The following is a 22907-nucleotide window of genomic DNA, read 5'->3' on the forward strand; positions in this document are numbered from 1 at the left end:
TAAATCCTTTTCTGCAAAAATAATATGATTTTGTTTCAATCCTACGATTTGATTCCTGAATCTTGCGATTTATACGATTCATGCAATTCAAACCGTTACAATTAAGAATTAGTTTTCTACTTTGTCATTTCTTCGTTTCCATTTAGTTTTGTCAGTGGATAAAGCCCTTACTAGAAAAAAAAAATATTTAGTTATTCAAGACCAGAGATTGAGTTGATTTTCCATCATATGTAGGTTAAAGAGTCATTGTATATTGATTATTTGACCTTCAAGTCTAAATTGATAGTGTACAAGTGGTAAATTCTATTGTTTTAGGTGCATATATTGTATATATGGATTAAAAATAGGGTAAAACACTTTTTTATATTTATCTAGATTTTTAATTTATCTATCTATTTTTAATTGGGAAAATCTATGATGCCAAAAAGACATGGTACCGGAAGAGTTTTGACCAATCAAAGCCCACCCGTGAATTTTGATAAATTCCACCTGATTGATTAACGCAATAATGATGAACCTTTTTTTATTTTTTACAAGTTTGTAAAAAAAGATTATTTCACAATTTCCAATACAACTTACAATTTGACTCCACCCAACTTTCCCTATGACTACAATTTTCAGAACATTACTCAATTTTTGAATAATCCAAGAGCAAAGCTCATATTGATACCCCAATTAATTCATAAGTTTCTCTGAATTCACATATGGCACCGTTCAGTTCACATAGGAACTCAAGATATATTAGGAAATATAAGATATGAAGAATAGAATAATTTATGAAAGAAAATCCCAATAAAAATGCCTTCCCATGTATAATACCTCTAGTCAAAGAATGAGCAAGAACACCATAGTCTCTCCAGGCATATGAAGAAACAATTGGAAGGCCAGCATTCATAACCCATAGTTTCAACATGCAAGCACAAATATCACATTTATGTGCTCTGAAACTAAATCAGCGAACCCCAGAAAAACAGAATTGATGGAAGTTTACCCACTTCTATTTTATCTCTTTTGCCCCCTCCCCAACCAATCAAAGGGAATATTTATGTGTAGATAAAAAACACTTCCACAATAGAAATTAGAAAAAAAAAATGAAAATGTGGAAAAGTGAATAGGGATACAAGAAGCATACCCTGTAACTATTATACTCCTCTTTTACTTTCAATTGGACGTCTTTCCCATTAGCACGTACATTGACAGGACCAAGAAACATCTTCAGGAAAGTACCTGTATGTCACTAACGAATTTCACACCACTAACCAAAACCACATCGCTAATTAAAAGTTAAACAGGAAATCAATGCCACTGGCCCAAGAAGAATAATTTTTTTCCTTTTCTGGTAAAGACCCAGGAGAAGAAATTGAACTAACAGAGAAGTAAAAGCACCTTTAGCTTTGCTAGGAAGAAAGAAAGACGCGTCCCCATCAGTTAGAATGCATCTCGCTCTGTCTAATTCTTCTCCCAGCTTAACACAACCACAGAAGAACCAAATTAGCCAATCTAACAACTAGACACGAAAACAGAATTATGGATTCAAAAAGCTTATAAAGCACCCCAAATCGAATTCATGAACAGTGCAAGACAAACATAAGCTACAATACGGAAACCCTAAGAACAGTATAGCGCAAGCAACCTATACTGCATGAAGCACGAAAGGGAAACTGAAAAAAGAGGAAATCTTACCTTCTCAGCTTCCTCAGGATCGAGTAAGGATTTCTTGACGGCAGAATCGACCGAGGAACGGAGTTTCTTAATATTGGAATCGAGCGTGAGAGTTCGCTGGCGGAGAGCTTGTTCTTCGTTGAACGTCTTGGAGATTAGAGATGAAGCTGAATCCTGCAACTCCCTAACCAGCTCGGCCACTCCCGATACTTCTTCCAGTAGTTTCCTCCTTGAGTTCTCTCCCCCTGAACCCCCCATCTTCGATCCAGAAAACCCAAATGATCGGTTGATACAAAACCCAGAAGAAAAAAAGAATAAAAATTTAGTTCCTTTAATCCAGAAATATAAGCAGTTGAAGGGGAATAAATAGGTTGCGTTCTCTCATCTCTGAAAGCAACAACCAACGAAGCCGAACTCTCTCTCTCTTTCTCTCTTTTCTCTCTACTGTAGCTTTTTTAATTATTTTTCGCTAAACATTCAGATGGAAATTTTTGCTGGATTTATTTTTAATTTTATTCTCAAAATTCGATGGGCCCTACTTGAGATCGAATCCCGGGTGCACGAAATTTGATAGAGAATTACTATTCGTCAGATTGGAATAGAATGGAGAATATGATACAACAAAATGCAGTTCGGCACTTTGTGTATAAGCGGTAAAATTAGATTCCTATTTAATGGACGTGGACAATCGGCTCGCCGTTCTCATGGGGCCCAGAGGAACGTGGGTTTCTGTTTGGAAGCTGCAGCGACCACAATCATGGTCCCCCTTCAAGGGCCCAGATCAAGGATGGAGATAAAAAGATTCCGATCATACAATCAGATGACTCTAGAATGCATCAGATTCCAATTGGACGACTTAAGCTAGATCCTGTCCTAAGCAAGTAGATCCTCCGTACGATTCAAACCCGGACGATGGGAAATAAAAACGGGTCAGAAAATAAAAAATTAGAAGATTCAGACCCGCATTAAAAAAAGTTTGAAAGAAAGGAGGAACAAAAATGGAAAAGACTATAAGAGAGAGAGTTTTGAAAGAGAGAGATCATTGACCTGAAACCATGTCAGCCAAATTAAACATTGTTGGTTGGTGGGGAATGGATTGCTTGTACACGGTTAAGTGAGGTCGTTGTTTGGTTTTAGGGTCGAGTTAAGGTTTTGATTCCTCAATCCGAGTTGGGTTCAGGTTTTGACTAACCCGCCCCGCCAGGTCATGATATTTTGTATATATACAAAGTATTCTTATGATTTTTTTGACTTTTAATTCTATAGCTTTAAAATTTAAGATTTATTCATATGTTGGTTTTAATTATTTTCTTTGTTTAAATGGAAAAAGTGATATCTTAGATTCTATAAAACAATTTTTTAACTTAAATTAATGAATTTTAGGTCTTCAAAACATGTTAAAAAAATACAATTGAAATGCTACGAGTCATGCAGGGTCGATATTGAGTTAAACCCTATAGGGTCGAATCGGGTTCGAAAATTATGTATTTATAAGGTATGTCAGGTCAGGTTCATGTTGAGGCACTGTAGGGTCAAGTTAGGGTTGAGGAAAACATGTGCCAAACCCAACCTGTTGACATCCCTACTCTCCTAGAGTCCTAGTACCATTGGTCGGGGTGGGTCGATTCGAGCAAAGGCTTTTGGAGTTAAGACCCAAAATACCCATTAAAAAGTCAAAACTAGTAGGTAAATAGAGGTTAGCAGAGATTAGTTGTGGGTATTCATTAAGCTTCAAAATTTCGAAGTCGTTTATGGATAAGTATATGAAAATACTTTTGAGTGTGCATGGATATTGTGGAAACAAATTCCACAAATACATCAATAACAATAAATCCAATGATTATATAACCATGAATAAGGTATAAATACATAAGAAATGCACATTTTAATAATTTATATGGACTGACAGCATTACCGAGAATTTAGAATATTTAAACACCAAATAATGTTTGAGCTTCCAATCTTTTAAAAATCATTACAAGACCCATAAAATTGTTGTTGGATTAATGAGTTTGATATATCATCAATAGATCCACCTTATAGCTCTCTTTTACCATGAAAATCATTTAGAATATATAAAATAAATTATTTTTCTCAATTTTTAGTTTTTCTTAGACAATTAAGAAATCGTTTATTCTTAGACAAATGAGTTTAACAAATCATTGCTAGATATTATAGATATATCCTTCAATTAAAATCATTTATAACAAAATTATCTTATTATAACATTTTACTTTTTCACCTTTAGCGATAGTCATGGTCACCTTTATTACTTTTAGTGACAATCATAACTGACACCATAGGTCCTAAACAATGCCTCATGTTCGCTGTTACCTGTTGCCAATGCCTTCATACACCAATATGATACATCAAATATTGGGCATATTGTGTCAATATTTTGAATATTGATGCAAACAAAGAGAGTCAAGGGTGGAGAGAAAGTAGGGTGAACATGAGGCCCACTAGTCATATACTATGAAAGCCTACAATTCCACAAGTAAATTACGGAGAATCATTTCTAGCCTAGATTTTCTCCACTAGCCCACAAGATGTATATGTATATATTTGTTATTTTATATTTTATCATATATATAATATTGGGAAAACCTCACTGAAAATCCACCTTAAAAATTTAAACTCCACCATACACTTACAACGATTCAAAACTTCAAATACCCCCACCTAAACACCAAAACCCCAGCCCCCTTGTATTGACATCAGTTCCCCCTTATCATTGCTCCCCAACTATACGAGAAGTTAGAATTTATTAGGTGGGGGTAAGTGAAGTTTTCCCTATAATATTTCTATTATATAAAGTATATCAAATGTTTTGTAATATAAAATATTATCTATTTAACATAATATATTTAAAGTTATATGCCTAGAAGCTTAGCAATGGCCCAAAGAGCATGTAAACCTAGGCCTAGACCTGAGCTATAGGCCTTAATATAGATACTAAGCCCCAAGGTTCAAAGTATCAATACACCTGATATGCACGAAAATGTGTATATCAAGTGTTTTGATATTACTAAAAACTATTTCGTATCACTAATCTCCCAATATAATCCAATATGCTCAGTATGGGGCATATTGTATCAAAAATTTTGAACCTTGCTAAGCCTAACTAGGCCCATAATTAATCACCCCTAGGTCTATCCCTCATATCCATCACTAGGGATGTCAATAGATCAAGATAATTGGTAAAGCCAACTTGACCCAACCATAGCATCATTTTAAGATCAATGTTATTCAACCGCAGGGTTGGGTTATGGTTTTAATGCTTAGTCTAAATAAGTTTCATTGCCCTAATCTATGCATGCCATGATACCCCTAGATATAGAGGGTATTCTTGTATTTGTTAGTATTTTTGACCCCATAACCTTAAAGTTTATTATTCCTTTTCATGTTTGTTATGTTTGTTTCTTCTTTTACCAAGGCTTAGTTAGGTCCTTTATGAATAGTGCAAATATAAATATGTTTAGGGCAAAACCCTGAATATGATATTTCTACACCTTGTATTTGCACTCTACCCAACCTACGCCTAAGGAGGAAGTGACACCTTAGAATCCATTAAATCATATTCCATTTTAAATTAATAATTCATCGATTTTCAAAATCTCTATCATAAAAAATACTTTTGAAAGACTTGTGTGGGTTGAGTTGGCTCATAATTGGGTTAAAGTGTTGAACCCTATAGAGTTGGAATGGGTTTCAAAAATTACATGTTATTAAGTTGGGCTTGATGATGTCAAGTTTAAGTGAAAGCATTGGAGGGTCAGGTTAGGATGAAGGGCAAAATTGTATCAAACCCAACCCATTGGCATCCATGTTCATGCTTTACGAAATTCTCAATTATAGGATAGTGGTGCAAGTCAAGTACTTGCAACATATATAATGTCATTTCCTCATTCCAAAGAAAATTTGTAAGCTAGCAAAGAATGTTCTAGTGGGATAGTTCTAAGGAGAAAAAGGAAATAAATTGGGTCAACTAGTCAAAAATGTGCAAAAATAATGTGATGATGGTATTGGTTTTAGTGATACTCATCTCTTCAACTTAGTTTTACTAGCAAAGCTTGCTTTAAGGTTATATTCAGTTCAGGATACCCTATGGGTAGCAACAATAAAAGGTAGATACTTTCATGGCTAAGCCTTTATTGATGATAGACTTCTAAAGGAAAGTTCATCCGAATGGAAATGTTTGTTAGCAACCAAAGAGTTGTTAAATAAGGGGATTTGCTAGGCAGTTAAAAAGGAAAATAAGATGAGGATTTGGAATTCTCCTTGGATTCCTCCCTTATCGAGCTTCAAGCCTATGGGGCCTAGGGTGGGACTGAATGGTCTAATATGGATGAGTGGCCTTATCATGCAAGGAAAGAGAATATGGGATGCAAAAAGACTCTCTAGTTTGTTCCCTCATGAGGTTGTTGAGAAAATCCAATAAATCAATTTAGTTTTGCATGATTGGAGGATAGATTAGTATGCAAAAAGACTCTCTAGTTTGTTCCCTTATGTCCTAAAAAAGTAGGACAATAGTTCTAACTCCCACATAAATAACTTGGGACTGATGTTAAAGGTACATTGAAAAACCCTACAGTTTCTCCCTATTAATAAAAAATTAAAGCTTTCTTTTGGAAGTATTGTCATAATGCTATAGTGGTAAAACAAATACTTTCTTGACAACATATTCCTTAAATCCTATTTGTAATGTTTATGGTGTTGATAATATTTGTCATGTTCTTTGCTTGTATTGTTGGTGTGTATGCCCTAAAACCAATTTAATGACACTATAAAGGACAATCTTGTACTATTCATATGACATTTAATAATGTTCTTAGGCATTCCTCATTCATGAGTATAATTTTTATGCTTACATGAATAGTTCATAGTATCTTGGTCAAGCAAACATATTCTTAAGTATGTTAAGAATCTGAGAGATGTTTTCTATTGGTACAAAGATCCTAAAATATTTCCTAGTTATAAAACTACCAAGAGGACTTTTATAGTCTAGATAAACCGGCACATATTGTGCTTGTCTTATGGGGTGATGCATCTTAATTCACTAAACATGACAATAATAGAGTAATTACATGGAATCATTAGTCAATAATTGTTTTTATCTTCCCAATCATACAGATAATCCTCATACCTAAGGCATCATGGACATCTTGTGTATGAGGCATTATAATTTGATTGTGTAAACACTTATGCCTCAACCAAGGAATTTAAGTATGTACATGCTAGGTGTAGTTTCTTATACATAGAGGTATATGAATGCACAACAAGGAACCTAGCAGTCTTCATGAGGAGAGAGAATGTCATGCAATTGAAATTGGTAAAACTCAAAAAGTCTTTGGCAAAGGCAGTATGGTATATGGAAAGAGTTCTAAGTGTTGTTATATGAATCATCATCAATTTAGTAGAACATATGATTAAGCTATCAAGGTTTGATTGCATGGTAACTAAGGATGAAAAGGTTCAAAGTGCAAAATTCAAGTTGTTAGAGTAGCCATGACAAACCGCTAGGTGTCACTCACAGTTTGTGAAACCCCTATGAATAATGGTTGATTATTCACATTTAAGAAAGAAATAAAAGAGTTCATCATTTTCCATTGCCTAATAGCATTGAACTCAAGAGGTCACACACATTAAGGGGCAAAATCAAATAAAGTATGAAGGAAGGTGTTTTCATTAAGAAGAGTTTGAGTAGAGGGACCTAATTGTAAATATTATAAGATTAATTATAATTAAGAAAAACTTATGAAATAAGTCTTCTCTTAATTAAAAAATGAGCATAAGCTATATAAGATAGGCAAAGGGACAGCCCTAGGTTTAGAGAACACTAATATCTACTAAACCCAAATCCTATGAAGATTGCTAGCACATTCTTGGAGTCGCCAAACCCTCTATCCTCTCCACTAGTTAGATTGTATTTTTCTAGTGTCGATGAGAGCTTTACCTATTGTGGACCAACCTTGAAGGCCAAACATTAGCCAGACTATAGTTGGAACCAAGCTTGTTGTGGATATGCTTCAAAGAAATTGAATTTGCATAAAAGGTATGTAGTTAATTTTTTTGAAGTAAGGTTTTGTGCACCTCCATGGGCATGATCTCAGTTTCACCAAGATTCTTGCTAGGTTTTAATTTCTGCCATAATTAGTTAAAGAACCACAAGATGTCATGTTGTAGGAAAAATACACAAGGAGTCAAGGATGTAGCTATAGAGCTTTTGGCCAAATTTGCCATTTGTTTATGGTTTATATGCAAGAGTAGGAGTTTTTTTTTTTGTTTTTTCAAAGTGCTAAGTGATAACATAGCTTTTGTGTCATTTGTGTTCAATGTTGATAGAATATTCAAGGAGAGGGTGATGATTTTCTACCAAATATCTCAAGGATGCTCCCAATCTAGACCAATAGCTTGCAATCCTTCAGGATGCAATCTTTGGTTACCTCCTAAGTAGGGTGACAGTTTTAATGTAATATGTAGAAATCATTTTGGTAACTATGTGACAGTTTCTTTTGTACTTAGTAATGCTACCTTGCCTTCCTAAGTTGAAGCCATTGTTTTGAATGAAAGTCTATTGTTGGTGATTAAGACGAATTAGCCTAAAGTAATCATTAAATTAGACTACTTGCACTTTGATATATCTTTTTGATTAAGGACATTTTAAATTTTGCTAGGGTTCCTTTCATTTTATTGGTCATAAAATTCCTTAAACTACCCCTACTATTTAGCCAATTGACTATCTATATCCTTATTGTTTAACTATTGTCTTACATCACCCCTATTGTGTCTGAAAATTGACTAGCTCAACCCTTGTCGTTAGCGTCCATTAATGTTTCGTCAAAATTTGACACACATGACACCATGTGATGCATAACTTTTTTTTAAACCCAATATTACCCTCTTCATTTTTCCCCTTAGTCTTCTATCCATTTCTTATCATCTTCCTCATCCCCCTGTACTCCCTTCCTCTTCACAATCCACTTGATTGATTCCCTCTCTGTCCCCTGTTCTCCGATGACTAAGAACGGGTGCTAGAGACTCCTACAGACTCTAGATTAACTCATCCCCCTATACTCCCTTCCTCTTCACAATCCACTTGGTCATCAGTGACCAAACCCAACCTGAGGCCATTAATGTGAGCTTGTATCAACATCGATCCCCATCTTGACTCCTACAGACTCTAGATTAACAAGCAACAAGAGGAACACCGATTGACTAGAAAAGACCGCTTTTTCTTTCCAAACCAGTTCCTAACCACAACAATGACAAAAAGGCCATCCAGTTGATTGGGAGAGACTAGCAAGCATATGAACCATCTATTTTTTCTTCACCTTCAAAGCATCTTTCCTCTTTGATTCTGAAGCCGCAGCACTGTTCTGTAGATCTGTCATTCTTCGAGCTCCACTAGAAGATTTGTTCTTCGATTCTTTGTTTGGTCTTCTAAGATGCTCAGTTCCAAATTTTTGTGGAGGAGCGACGAAAAGGGTGAAGGGAACAATGCCATTTGCAAAACCTTTGTTAATAGTGGGTTTTGATATTTCTTGAAATAGCGGCGGTGGTAGAACACTGCCAAGAAAATGGTGAGAAATCACCAAACGTCACCGATGACGAGGGGAAGGAGAGGAAGAAGAGAGAGAGAGAGAGAGAGAGAGAGAGAGAAGAGAAGAGAAGAAGAAGAGAAGAAGAAGAAGAAGAAGAAGAAAGAGATGGGAGAGTAGAACAAGGTTCACCACCAGCTCCGTTCGGTATTGCGAGCTTGAAGATGGTGAACAGGGCTAGCTGAAGTCACCACTACTGGTTCAGTGGTGATAGGGGGATGAAAACTATGACAAGATGAAAAGAAGAAAGAGAAAAATAAGAGAATGTGAAAGAGAGAGAGAGAGTGGTCGGTAGGCCACGCCCTTAGCACTGGTTTTTGCATATGAGAGATTTGCCCACTTTCACAAGTGGCATGGCCACCAGTTATCAATAGAGAACGAGAGAGAGAGAGAGAGAGAGAGAGAGAGAGAGAGAGAGAGAGAGAGAGAGAGAGAGAGACCTTCTGTTTGCTCCCCCGACGATGTGGTTGGGAGACCATCTTTGAGAGATTTGCCCACTTTATTTTCTTTTTTATTTTTGTTGTCATAGGTCACTAGCCTTTGCAAGCAATTTGTTGTTACTTTATAGTATCTTTGTAGTTCCTTTGTTAATTTGCTTAATGGAATTATATGCTTACCCCAAAAAATAGAGAATTTACACAACATTGGGTCCAAGCTCATTCAAGTTTAAATAGGTGTTCAGCCTAAAATTGCCCAAGTTGCACCCGTACCCATACTATATGGTCATTGGTCTTAACCACTAAAATATTAACTTAATCACATAATTAATAACAAATAGAATAAATTAAAAAAATATATACACCCATATAATTGTGTAATACTTGTCTTCAAGATTAGAGTTTGACTCAATTTGTATTCAATATTTGCAAGGCCTAAACCACAATAAGTAGGGTCTTAGTAAAACATTTGATTAGGCATTGTCAAATAATTTACTCAAATCAATTTACAATAATTTAAGTAAGTAGGAATATTCTATTAGTGGATCAAAAAGAACCTTTGTTGTGCATTAAAAAATCTAATTGCAAACTACAAAACATCTTCTTCATCAGCTCAGTCATGCATCTATTTGCCTAACCACACGATGTCAAGTAGGTTGTAAGACATCCCTTGTATTAATGTAGCATGTGTCAAGGATTTAAATATCAATACAATACAATGAGGTGATTCAAATGCAGATCACCTAACACATTTAGAACTTGTTGCGATTCTAAACCACTAAGCCACGCTTCATTTTATGATATAAAGTGAAATCAAATAAATTTTATTAATTTTTTGTGTTCACATGTAATTTAATTAAAAATAATATATTTATATTTAACAACTCTAACTAAAAAGTAAAAAAATAATATTTAAAAATAGTATTTTATAAACTAATAGAATAAATAATGTATCAAATCCATATTTATATAAAAAAGATTATTTTAATATCAAGAAATTTGTACAAATAAAATATTAATAATAGAATAATTATTTTAATACTTAAAATTTATAAATTTATACATGATGTAAATCTTAAAAAATTCATATACTTTTACTAGTTATTAACTAATATCTTAATTTACATTAACATGTAATAACAATATATTTATTATTTACAAAAAAATAAAAATATTATATACAAAGTATTGAAGAAAATAATATTAAATTGCATCTATCAAATCCACTAATATACATTTATTTCAAAAAAATGATTTTTTATTTCATAAAATTTATAGAAATAAATATATTAATAATGGAATAATTATTTTAGTAATTAAAACTATGACTTTGTATATGATATGTATCTTAGAAATTTTAACAAATTTGATATATTTTAAGTTAAGATTATATTTTTATAAACTATTAATTGATATTTTAATTTGCACTTGAAAATTTAATATTTAGTTGACTTTTCTTAATGTTAAAAAATTAAAAATAATTGATACAATAATTAAAATATAATAGGTGCATGTGTTTAGTGTCTTGAACTTTTGAGTAATGCACTAAAAATAAAATTATGCATCCTGGTACATTAATCATAGTATAACGCGCTTTGCCGTTGCAGCAAGATTCAAAACGGATGCACGCGCTAGCGCGCTGCCGTTGCGCTGGCTGCGCGTTAGCGCAATATTTACATTTTTATTTATTTATATACTATTTTGATATTAAATTTAATGTTATTAATGTATTTAAAAAAATTGTATGTATTTCCCTAGCATATCCATGTGTTTCCACATTGTATCGATATGATACTTGATATTGATACTTTAATCTTTGGCACGGATTGAAACTATAGAAAGATAAGGTCTCTACATTATATTCCAATGGACCTCATGTGCACTTTATTAGCAACTTTACTAACCCACTTATTAGGTTTGGCACATAGCACCTATCACATTTTTCTAGAGCATTAAATGTTGTAGCATATGTAGTGGAAAAATTTACTACAAAGTGTATATAATATGTCTTAATCAATTATTCTTCATTTTCATTTTAATATCATTACATGGGAGATGTAAATTGATGCTTATTTTGAATAAAACGTTTTTCCAAAAAACAAAAGAATGAAACCAAACTTACTAAATTTAGAAAAAAACATTTTTTATTTATGTTTATCAAAATAAAGGTTATATTTGGATAAACTTTTGCTTATATAATTTTCAGTTAAACATGAAGTTAAGAACAATTATTTAAGTTATTACATTGTATTTATATTATGAAAATTGTTTAGTTAATGGCTTTTATAATAGTATAATTATAACAAGCTTTTTACACATATAATTATGCCATGTAGCACATAAATGCTTACACCATGTAGAATGTATGATTATATCACATGTAAAATATGTTATATCACATCATATCTTTCGAAAAGTTAATGTATTGATGTCTTCATTTTGTAGAAAAACATATAATTTTTTAGTGTGGACTTAAAATATAAACTTAAAGTATAAGATTATTTAAATAAAGTTATAATTTTGTGCTTTCAAAATGTATGAAAGCATAGAACATGCTTATGTGCTTTTATTTATGCTACAAAATTTCTTAGTAAAACATGCTTTCAAATTATGTTTTCAAAGTAAAAGTAAAACATCATGTTCAAATACAATAATATGTTACAACATATAACAGTAACATCTTACATGTCAAATGTCACATAGCATCCGTATATTTCCTTGTAAATCATAACTAAATAATTAATAATAAATATTTATATAAATGACATATGACATCTATATATGTTGCCACAAGTCCAAACAATTAATAAGAACTATCAAATGTTACATAGTATTCATATATACTGCTATGTGTGGAGGATTTTAAATACCACACTTGTAGTTGGTATACACACTTTAAGAAGTATGAAGTATTTCAAGGGTCCACTTCTGATTTTTTATACTTTTATCTCATTTTAAAAAATATAAAATAACTCAAAATAAATTCAAAATCTTATTTTTTGTGCTTTCATACTTTCATTTATAAAAAATCAATACAATGCCTAAAATTTTGATTTCATGCTTAATAATCAATACAAAACACAATGTTGAAACAAGATTTATGTAGCCATCCCATGCGTAAAATTCAAATCCTCTCTCACTCACTCACTCACTCACTTTTGCCACTTCCCCCAAAAAGAGAAATTACAGTTCTTAGAAACATAATGGAGGGTTTACTTTTGTAGATCCTATATACACACACACATAGTATAAATATTTAAATTATATAAAGTATATAAATATATAAATTATTTAAATAATTCAATATATATATGAATTACCTAAAATATTTAAATATTTTATATTTTATATAATTGATTAGATTTGGATATTTATCAAATTGAATAAGGACATATCTAAATTGGATACATTATGATATTCAAACTCAAATATTTAGATACCATTAATAAAAATTAGATATATGTTAATATAAGGATGTATAGGAATTTTTCTCCTTTGTTTGAATTTTTTTATTTTTTTTAATTCATGTCATTTTTGAAACTACCAATTAGAAATTCTACTTTCCCCAAAAATATCTTCCTAAATTGATTCAACCTACTCGGGTTGGGAAATTATTGAATCAAAGCCAATTGGAAATACTAGAAATCGGGTTGGTTAGTTTCATTAGTTTGATTAAGATTGACAATGGGAAAGGGTGGGGACGAGGAGCCTCTCCCCATCCCCATCCCCGCGAGTATACCCATCCCTATTAATAGGGACAAAGTTATCCCCACCCCCGTCTCCATGGGGATCCCCAGTTGCCGTGATTTTTTATAATGCCAACCATTATGTTTTTGTTTTTTATTTTATTTAAAAAAGAAAAATAAAAATATTAAAATTTTCAATCCTATTAGAAAAGATTCAAACATATTCAATCATATTTTTAAAAATATTAACATATAGACGCATATGTACATATATACATATAAAAACATATGCGTATATATAAATATATTAGCGGAGATCCCATGGGGTAGGGATGGGGGTCCCCGTGGAGTAGGGTGTGTTCTCTCCATCCCCACCCCACCCCTGCCAATGGGGATGAAAATTTCCCCATCTCCGTCCTCGTAGGGGGAAAATAATCCCCATCCCCATTCAATTTGGGGTAGATCCCCACGGGAATCAAGAAAATATGGAAAATTATCATCCCTAAGTTTGATAAATAACCCTATCTAAAATTAATTATTGTTACTTTTGTATTATAAAAAAAACTATTAAAATCATTATATAAAATATAAATGATTATTAATTATTATATAAAACAATTATATACTTTTACAAGTTTCTATTGTTTATCTTTAACTCAACAAATCTCATGCATTACACAGGTCCCCACTAGTATTACAAATAAAAGGCAAAAAACTTGAACTAATAATCACATCTTAACTTGTGCTTATGAAATAAAATTATATATGAAAAGTTAAATTTATTTTTTTAGATTATATTAACTTGAGTTTGCTTCTTCATACAAAATAAACTTATGTAAATATAAAAAATTTTATTATTTTGATCGAATTTATATTAAGCTAGATAAATGACAATTTTCACAAGTTGAATAGGCTAACCATTTGATTAAATGATAAAATCATGATAATTGAACCAATGACTAAAATCCTTTCTTGGTCTCGGTTAAATAATGGTTTCCATGGTTGAATGGGCTAACCATCTAGTATATTGGTAAAATTATGACCCACGGAGCATTTGGGTCTTAAGTCAAGTTCTATTCTTGTAGCATAGGATTCAATTATCCAAGTCAAATAGGTCTATTCATGATAGTATAAGTAAAATAAAGATTATATAAAAATAAATAAATGATGTCATAACACATATTTAATATTATATATAATCATATTAACATGAAACAAATAAGTTGAGGGTTTGTAGCACAACCATTTGAATCAAATGGATAGGCTTAAAAAATCAAATGGGTCAACGTGTAATGTTCTAAATACAAAATAAAATTTATATAAGAAGATAAACAACATCATAAATTAAATAAAAATTATATGAAAATAGATCAAATATACAAACATATAATTATTATCTATACAAAATAGATCATTTACATAAAAATTATATGAAGTTTTATTTATATTTATATGCATGGGATATCTGCAAATTTGTCTCATTACAATGCATAAGATAATTAAATACATCCATTAGCATCATTTCTCCTTTTCTACAACATTAAGAAAGGGGTAGAAAAAGAAAAGGTAAGATGAGTTTCTATCAATGCAGCAACCTAAATTGCTTATTTAATTTAGAGAATGTAGACCCATTGGATATGTTTCACCTTGTTGGCAAGTGTTGTATGATCATAACAATGAGAGAGAGAGAGAATGAAAACAGTGAAAATTGAGGAGGCTTTAAGTGGAAAGGAATATCAAAAGGGAAATAAACTTTGTCTTTTTGTAAAACAACAGCCCAAGATGCTTAGGGTCGGGGCTACTTGCACATGACATGTTGCCATGGGTGTGAAGTAAAAGAATATTGGCCCCTAATGTTATTTTAGCCAATAAGACATGCAAGGGACTAAGTGGGGTAAATCGTCATGCATAGGAAGCTCCCAAACAATGGGTGGTAATTTTGAACCCAACCCATTTGACCCACCTACTTCAGTTAAGGGTCAATATGGGTCAAGTGACCCATTTGGGTCAAGGAAAAAGGGTTAGGGTGGGGTTAGGTTGAGGGTACCCATTGGGTTGAACATTCTCTTGTGATTTAGGATTTGAGGCTCAAATGTTAAATAAAAGCTTCTCGATTAAGAAGAGAGAAATTTGAAAAACTCTCGATGGCTATTACTACAACGGCTAGTACTACTGATTTTATCGCCACCAGTACCACTAATATTGTCGCCCTTGGTACCACCAATCTCAATTTTCATATTCTCTTCCTCCTCCTTATTGTATTTTAATCTCATAAGAGATTAAATCCAATAGGTTTGATTGGTCAATTACATGAGAAATTGCACTTGCACACTTGATTGAAAATTTACCTTTTCTCATGCAAAACCCAGTTTTGAACTTGTCCCATATTGGAAAATTATAAACTTTGTTTTCAGTATTTTAATAGGAACTGATTTACACTCCTTAGAATTAGTAGAGGAGAGTATGGGGGTTCGATACCGCTTAACGTGCATGCACACATGTGCGTACGTGTGTGCGGCACAATGAGGCGCTTTAGAGGTGCACTTTGTGCGCACCCGTGTGGCTCGTGAAGGGCAGCTTTGGTTTTGGTGCGATGCTGACTGTTGATCACCGTTGATGAGAGTGATGAGATCAATGGTCACAATTCGATTGGGTGTGATCAAGAGGCACAATTCAAAGTTAACAGTCATTATCTGTTAATTACTTTTTAAACAATCACAATGTTTGAAATTGTGACTGTTTAAGGTGTCTTCTCTAAACCAACACCTACCTTTTCTTCATACATCTTCATAAACTATTTAAGAAGCATGAATCAGACTCCAAAAACACACAATTTCGAAATTCACTTTCTCTCTCTCTCTCTCTCTCAGTCTAGTCTGCTATAGGCTCTCAGAAGGTTTTTTGGAGATTCTTCAACTTTGCTGGTTGCAGATTCTCACCCAAGGCTCTGTTGTATCCTGTGAATGAATTTTCCTATAGCCCAACAGCAAACTCAGTGAAACTCAATGAAACTCAGTGGGGGCAAATAATGTTCTAAGGGCAGTGTATTCAGACGCGCCTCAGAGCTTCTCCTCCAAAGTTACAGTGACCCCATTCTTCCAACAATTTTAGAACGTTATTCTGCAATGCAGGCAGAAGCAAACATGACTTCGATCAAGATGATGAACCAAGATCATGTTCGATTAGACTAGTTCAATGGAGCAAATTTTAGTCGATGGCAAGACAAGATGATATTCTTTCTGACCACATTGAAACTATACTATCTGTTGGACCCGAATATGCAATCACTTCCTGAACCCACTGATAAAGACTTAGAAAAACTAAAGAAGGAAAGAGCAAAATGAGAAGATGACTCACTTCTATTCCGACGACACATACTGAATGCCTTATCAGACCGGCTCTACAACTTCTACAAGGAACTTACATCTCCAAAAGAAATTTAGAAGGCCCTAGAATTCAAATACAAGGTGCAAGAAGCAGGTACGAATAAATATCTTATTGCATAATAAATTGACTTCACCATGAATGACCATAAACCCATATTGGAGCAAGTTCATGGACTACAAGTGATAGTCAATAAAATTTGATCCCTTAACATCATCCTTCTTGAATATTTCCAAGTGGGAGCAATCATTGCCAAACTTCCACCCTCTTGGAAGGATTACAGGAAGAAGCTTCTGTACAAGGCTGAAGAACTTACTTTGGAGCAAATTCAGGAACACATTCATATTGAAGAAGAGTCTCGAATTAGAGACAGTAGGGATAAGACCCTGACCGGTATGCTGAACTCTAAGGTAAATTTTGTGGAAAACGGATCGAAGAAGACTAACCCTGCATTACAAGTAAAGAAGAAGGATGAGAACTTCAAAAAGAGCAATAATAAGAAATGATCCTACTATGTTTGTGGAAAGAAGGGGCATTATGCCCGAGCCTGCCGATATCGGAAAGGTGGAACCAAGTCTGCAAACATGGTAGAAGACAATTTCGTGGCCATGATTACTGAAGTCAACATGGCAGAATCGTCTTCTAGATGGTGGTTTGATTTAGGCACCACAGTCCATGTTTGTAAGGACAAGTCCTTATTCAAGACATATGGAGAAGTGACTGATGGCCAAGAGGTACAGATGGGAAACCAAACATGTGCCAAAGTTGCTGGAAGAGGCAACGTAGACTTGAACTTCACATCCAGAAAGACACTGACTCTCCTGAACGTTCTCCATGTTCCTGACATTAGAAAGAACTTGGTCTCAATAAATATTGTTTGTAAGAGGGGATTCAAAGTTGTCTTTGAATCCGACAAACTAATCATATCCAAGAATGGAATGTTTGTTGGAAAGGGATATGGTTGTAATGGTATGTTCAAATTAAGTATTAATGAAGGAAAAGTTTCTGCTTATATTGTTGATTCTTTCTCTTTATGGCATGATAGATTAGCACATTTGAATTTTAAATCCATAAAGAATATGAGCAAACTAGGTATAATTGCTTACAGTAATGAATCAACTAAAAAATGTGAAATATGTGTAAAATCTAAAATGGCTAAGAAACATTTCCCTAGTGTTGAGAGAAATTCTCAACTTCTAGAACTAATCCATTCTGACATCTATGAACTCAATGGTGTATTGACTAGAAGAGGCAAGAGATACTTCATAACATTTATAGATGACTTTTCTAGGTACACCTATGTTTACCTTATGAGAACTAATGATGAAGCATTTGACATGTTTAAACTGTATAAAACTGAAGTTGAAAATCAACTAGAAAAGAAAATTAAAATCCTTAGTAATGATAGGGGTGTTGAATATTTAAAAAATGTGTTTTTATTCTTTCTGTGAAGAATTTGGAATAACACATTAGTGTTCTGCTCCCTATACCCCTCAACAGAATGGTCTGACTGAAAGGAAAAATATAACAATTACAGAAATAATAAACTGCATGTTGTTAAAAGCTAATGCACCCTTAAACCTGTGGGGGGATGCACTCTTAACAGCCTACCATTTACATAACATAATTGTTTGTAGAGTTAATAACAAATGCCCATATGAATTATGGACAGGAAGAAAGCATAATTTAACATATCTAAAAGACCAAGTGAGGACTCAGAGCTAAGAAAAGTATGTTTGCTGGATATGCAGAACATAGCAAGGCATATAGGCTTTTAGACATAGAGTCCAACATAATAATTGAAAATAGAGATGTTGAATTCTTTGAAAATAAATTATGTTCTGAATCTACAGAACATGACAGAGAACCTGAAAGAGAAACTTAGATCTCAATACTTGTTGATAATAATGAAACTGAAAGAAGAAATGACACAACTGTAACACCTATAATAGGACTTAGAAGAAGTCAAAGACAAAGAACAGATAAACAATTAGGTTCAAATTTTATCTCTACTCAGTCAATTGTATTTTTGGTTGAGGTTGTTAGAGAGAGGATTTTAAATAAGATACCCATTGTCTTGAACATTGAAAATGATAAAAAAACCTACAATAAGGCCATGACCTATAGAGATGCTACATTTTGGAAGGAAGCTGTAAATGATGAAATAGATTCAATAATGTCAAATAACACATGAGTACTAGTAGACTTGCCTCTAGGATCAAAATCAATAAAATATAAATGGGTATTTAGAAGAAAATACAACACTAATGGAGTTGTACAAACTTTTAAGGCTAGATTGATAGCTAAAGGATTTAGTCAAAAGGAAGGGATTGATTAGAACACTCATAGCATTAGCATCCATTTATCACTTATCTGTTTATCAAATGGATGTTAAAATTGATTTCTTAAATGGTGATTTAAATGAAGAGGTTTATATGGAACAACTAGAAGGATTTGTTCTTCCTAGAAATGAGAAAAAGTTTGTAAACTGTTTAAATCAATGTATGGATTAAAACAAACACCTAAACAATGGCATGAGAAATTTGATTCTTGCATTCTAACTTTTGGCTTTAAACATAATAGTGCTGATAGATGCATCTACTCAAAATTCACTGAAAATTATGGAGTAATTGTATGTCTTTATGTTGATGATATGCTTATTGTGGGTACAAATATAGTTGGCATAAATGAAACTAAGAACTACTTATTCTCTGCCTTCAAGATGAAAGTTTTAAGAGAAATAGATATCATTTTGGGAATAAAAGTTAAAAAGCATAATAGGGGCTATGCATTAAGTCAATCGCATTATATTGAGAAAATACTTGAGAAATTTAAGCATTTAGGGTTTAAATAATATAACACGACATATGATTATAGTATAAAACTAGTAGAAAATACTGGTAGAACAATTGGGAGAGTTCTTGGGGGCTTGGCTTGTTGGATTACCAGTAATGGAGGTAACAAGTCCACATCTGAATGGATTTTTGTCTTTGGTGGGGGTGCGATCTCTTGGGCATCCAAGAGACAAACTTGTATATCTCACTCGACCATGGAATCCAAATTCATAGCCTTAGCGACTGCTGGAAAAGAGATTGAATGGATTAAAAATTTATTATTGGATATAAAACTTTGGCCTAGTCTTATGCCTCCAATTTCCATTTACTGTGATAGTAAGACAACTCTGTCAAGAGCCTACAGTGGTACCTACAATGGTAAGTCCAAACATATAAGTCTGAGACATGAATTTGTTAGGCAACTGATTGAAGATGGAGTCGTCACTATAACCTATGTGAGGTCAAGCAAAAACTTGGTTGATGCTCTCACCAAGGGCTTGGCCAAAGAATTGGTATGAATGACAACCAAAGAGATGAGATTAAAACCCTTTACTTAATCACCTGTAATGGTAACTCAACCTGAACTAAAAAACCATCAGTATTGGGTTTAATGGGTAACAACAAGTTATAACAATGTGACTGTTAGCACTGGGTTTGAGAAATTTCTCATCCCGACATAAACAGTGATGTCCGTTATGATGAGAGGTTAACTTAAACTCTTAATGAAGTTTTGAAACGTGTCAAATAAAGGAACACATAGTGGAACTTCACCTATGTGAACATAGAAGTTGTGCTGTTTGTAATGAGAGTTTGGGTTTTGCTCTCGGGATTGTTCATGATACCAAGAAAGAAACACATGACCATAACAGTGTTGAGTAAAACTTGAAATTCTTGCAGAGACTGGACATTTTTGTGTGTATAGTGTCTTCGATCTGTTTTGAGAGTAATTGATTTAAGGTCTTTCCACCAACAACTTTGATAAAACTCTGAGATATTTATACTAACAAGAGGTTTAAGTTGATAAACACCTTTTGTATGCATAACTGTGTCATAGTAGTTTGGATTGAAAGAGAACTATGTAATTGATCAATCAATGTGGGGGACTGTTGGATTTTAATCTTATAAGAGATTAAATCCAAGGGGTTTGATTAGTCAATTACATGAGAAATTGTACCTGCACACTTGATTGAAAAATTAGTTTTTCTCTTGCAAAACCCAGTTTTGAACTTGTAACAGATTGAAAAATTATAAGCTTTGTTTTCAGTATTTTAATAGGAGCTGATTTTAATAGGCGCACTTTGCTCGGGTGTTGATCACCATTGATGAGATCAACGGTCACGATTCGATCAGGTGTGATCACGAGGCACAATTCAAAGTTAACGGTCATTAACTGTTAACTACTTTTTAAACAATCATAATGTTTGAAATTGTGACTGTTCAAAGTGCATTCTCTAAACCGGCACCTACGTTTTCTTCATGCCTCTTCATAAACTATTTAAGAAGCATGAACCAGACTCCAAAAACTCAAAATTTTGAAATTCACTTTCTCTCTCTCTCTCTCTCAGTCCAGTTTGCTACAGTCTCATAGAAGGTTTTTTCGGAGATTCTTCAACTTTTCTGGTTGCAGATTCTCGCCCAAGGCTCTGTTGTATCCTGGGAAAGAATTTGCCTGTAACCCAACAACAAACTCAGTGAAACTGAGTGGGGGCAAATAACGTTCTAAAGACAGTGTCGTCAGGCGCACCTCAGATCTTCTCCTCCAAAGTTACAGTGACCCCATTCTTCCAACACTCCTCCTCCTCCTCCTCCCTTCACCTCTTATTCTTCTCATCGTCGCCATCGGCCGGTACCACCGATCTTGATTTCAGATCTAGTCTTCTACTCTTCCTCCTCCCATCTTCTTTTTACTCTTTTCATCACCACCGCTGGTACCACTGATCTCAATTTTAAATATAGTTTTCCACTCATCCTACTCCTCCCCTCTTCCTATTATTCTTCTCATCACAATTACTAGTAACTTTAGAGATAGTGGTATTGGGCCAGATCTATGATGGCATGGCTGGATACAAACTTACAAGAACTACAATGTCGGCGATGTATTTATTGCAAAATTTACATTTTTGTTTATATATATATATATATCAATTTCTATATTTTTTGCATTATCTAAAATATATGATTTTTATTTTTTATATTATTAGTATTTTTTTTGTAATTTCTTATTTTTTGTTGAAATATATACTTTTTAAAAAATTTTACCATTTTATGAGTTCTATGCAATTTTTGATTTTTATCTTTTTTTTTTGTTTTTTTCTACAATTTCTTAGTTGAAATATATATATTTATTTTGAATTTTTATCAACTTATGTATTTTATGCAATTTCTACTTTTTTGAAATATATATTTTAAAATTTTGTCATTTTCCTTGTTTTTTGCAATTTTTATCATTTTGTGTTTTCTCGACAATATTTTGTTCTTTATTCTTTGCAAACTTATGTCAAATTTTGTGTTTTTATTATTTTTTGCTTTTTTTGTAATTTCTTAATATTTATATTTTCTTGATATTTGCATTGGGTTTGTGGGTCATATGGGTAGGTCAGAGTCAAGGTGGACTAGCTGTGACTCACTAACACCCAATAAATATGGGTGGCAATTAGACCTGTTCATGGGTCGGGTAGCCCGATAGCCCGACCCGGCCCCCGGATGGGCTTGAACAGGTATATGGGCCCGTGGGCTTAACCTCGGGCCAAAAAGCCTGGCTTGCAATAAGTTCGAGCCGAGCTCGGGATTTGCCAAAATAGCCCGGCCCGACCCGACCTATAATTAAACCTAAAAACCCTAGTCGAATGCCCCTCTTTTTTTCACCTCTTTGCCTCTTTCCCTTCTTTTTCTAGTCGAACCCTTCTTCTCCACATCCTCTTTCCCTTCTTTATATTCTATTTTTAATGTAAATAAATTCTGATTTATATTGATTATTGAATTCAGAATTTATATTCTTTATTAATGTAAATAAATTATGATTTATATTGATTATTGAGTGCAAAATTTATATTCTTTTTTTAATGTAGATAAATTCTGATTCATATTGATTGTTGAATTCAAAATTTATATTAAATTTATATTCTTTTTTGAATGTAAATAAATTATGATTTATATTGATTATTAAATAGGGAAAATTTCTAATTTTTTGTATTAGGTCAGGCTTCGGGCTTTGGACTTTTTATTAGCGCCGAGCTCGGGCCCAAGTTGTAGGCCCGTTGGTCGGGTTGGTCTCGGGCTTGGGCCTAACATATTTCCATTAAT

At 33.2% G+C, this 22907-nt stretch overlaps 1 protein-coding gene across 1 annotated transcript in view; it reads right to left on the reverse strand.

The window, feature by feature from the left end:
* Positions 1 to 2145, reverse strand: part of LOC148846478 (uncharacterized) — a 28802-nt gene extending 26657 nt beyond the window's left edge. The window contains exons 1-3 of the mRNA XM_088955825.1: positions 1684 to 2145; positions 1387 to 1465; positions 1133 to 1227 (exon numbers count right to left, since the gene is read on the reverse strand). Coding sequence (XP_088811951.1) covers positions 1133 to 1227; positions 1387 to 1465; positions 1684 to 1920 — 411 coding nt within the window. The 5' untranslated portion in view covers positions 1921 to 2145. The remainder of the gene's footprint in view (positions 1 to 1132; positions 1228 to 1386; positions 1466 to 1683) is intronic.
* Positions 2146 to 22907: the final 20762 nt, after the last annotated feature.

The sequence above is a fragment of the Nelumbo lutea genome, chromosome 7 (genome assembly GCF_056320005.1).
Source record: "Nelumbo lutea isolate HS-2025 chromosome 7, American lotus-T2T, whole genome shotgun sequence".
NCBI lineage: Eukaryota > Viridiplantae > Streptophyta > Magnoliopsida > Proteales > Nelumbonaceae > Nelumbo > Nelumbo lutea.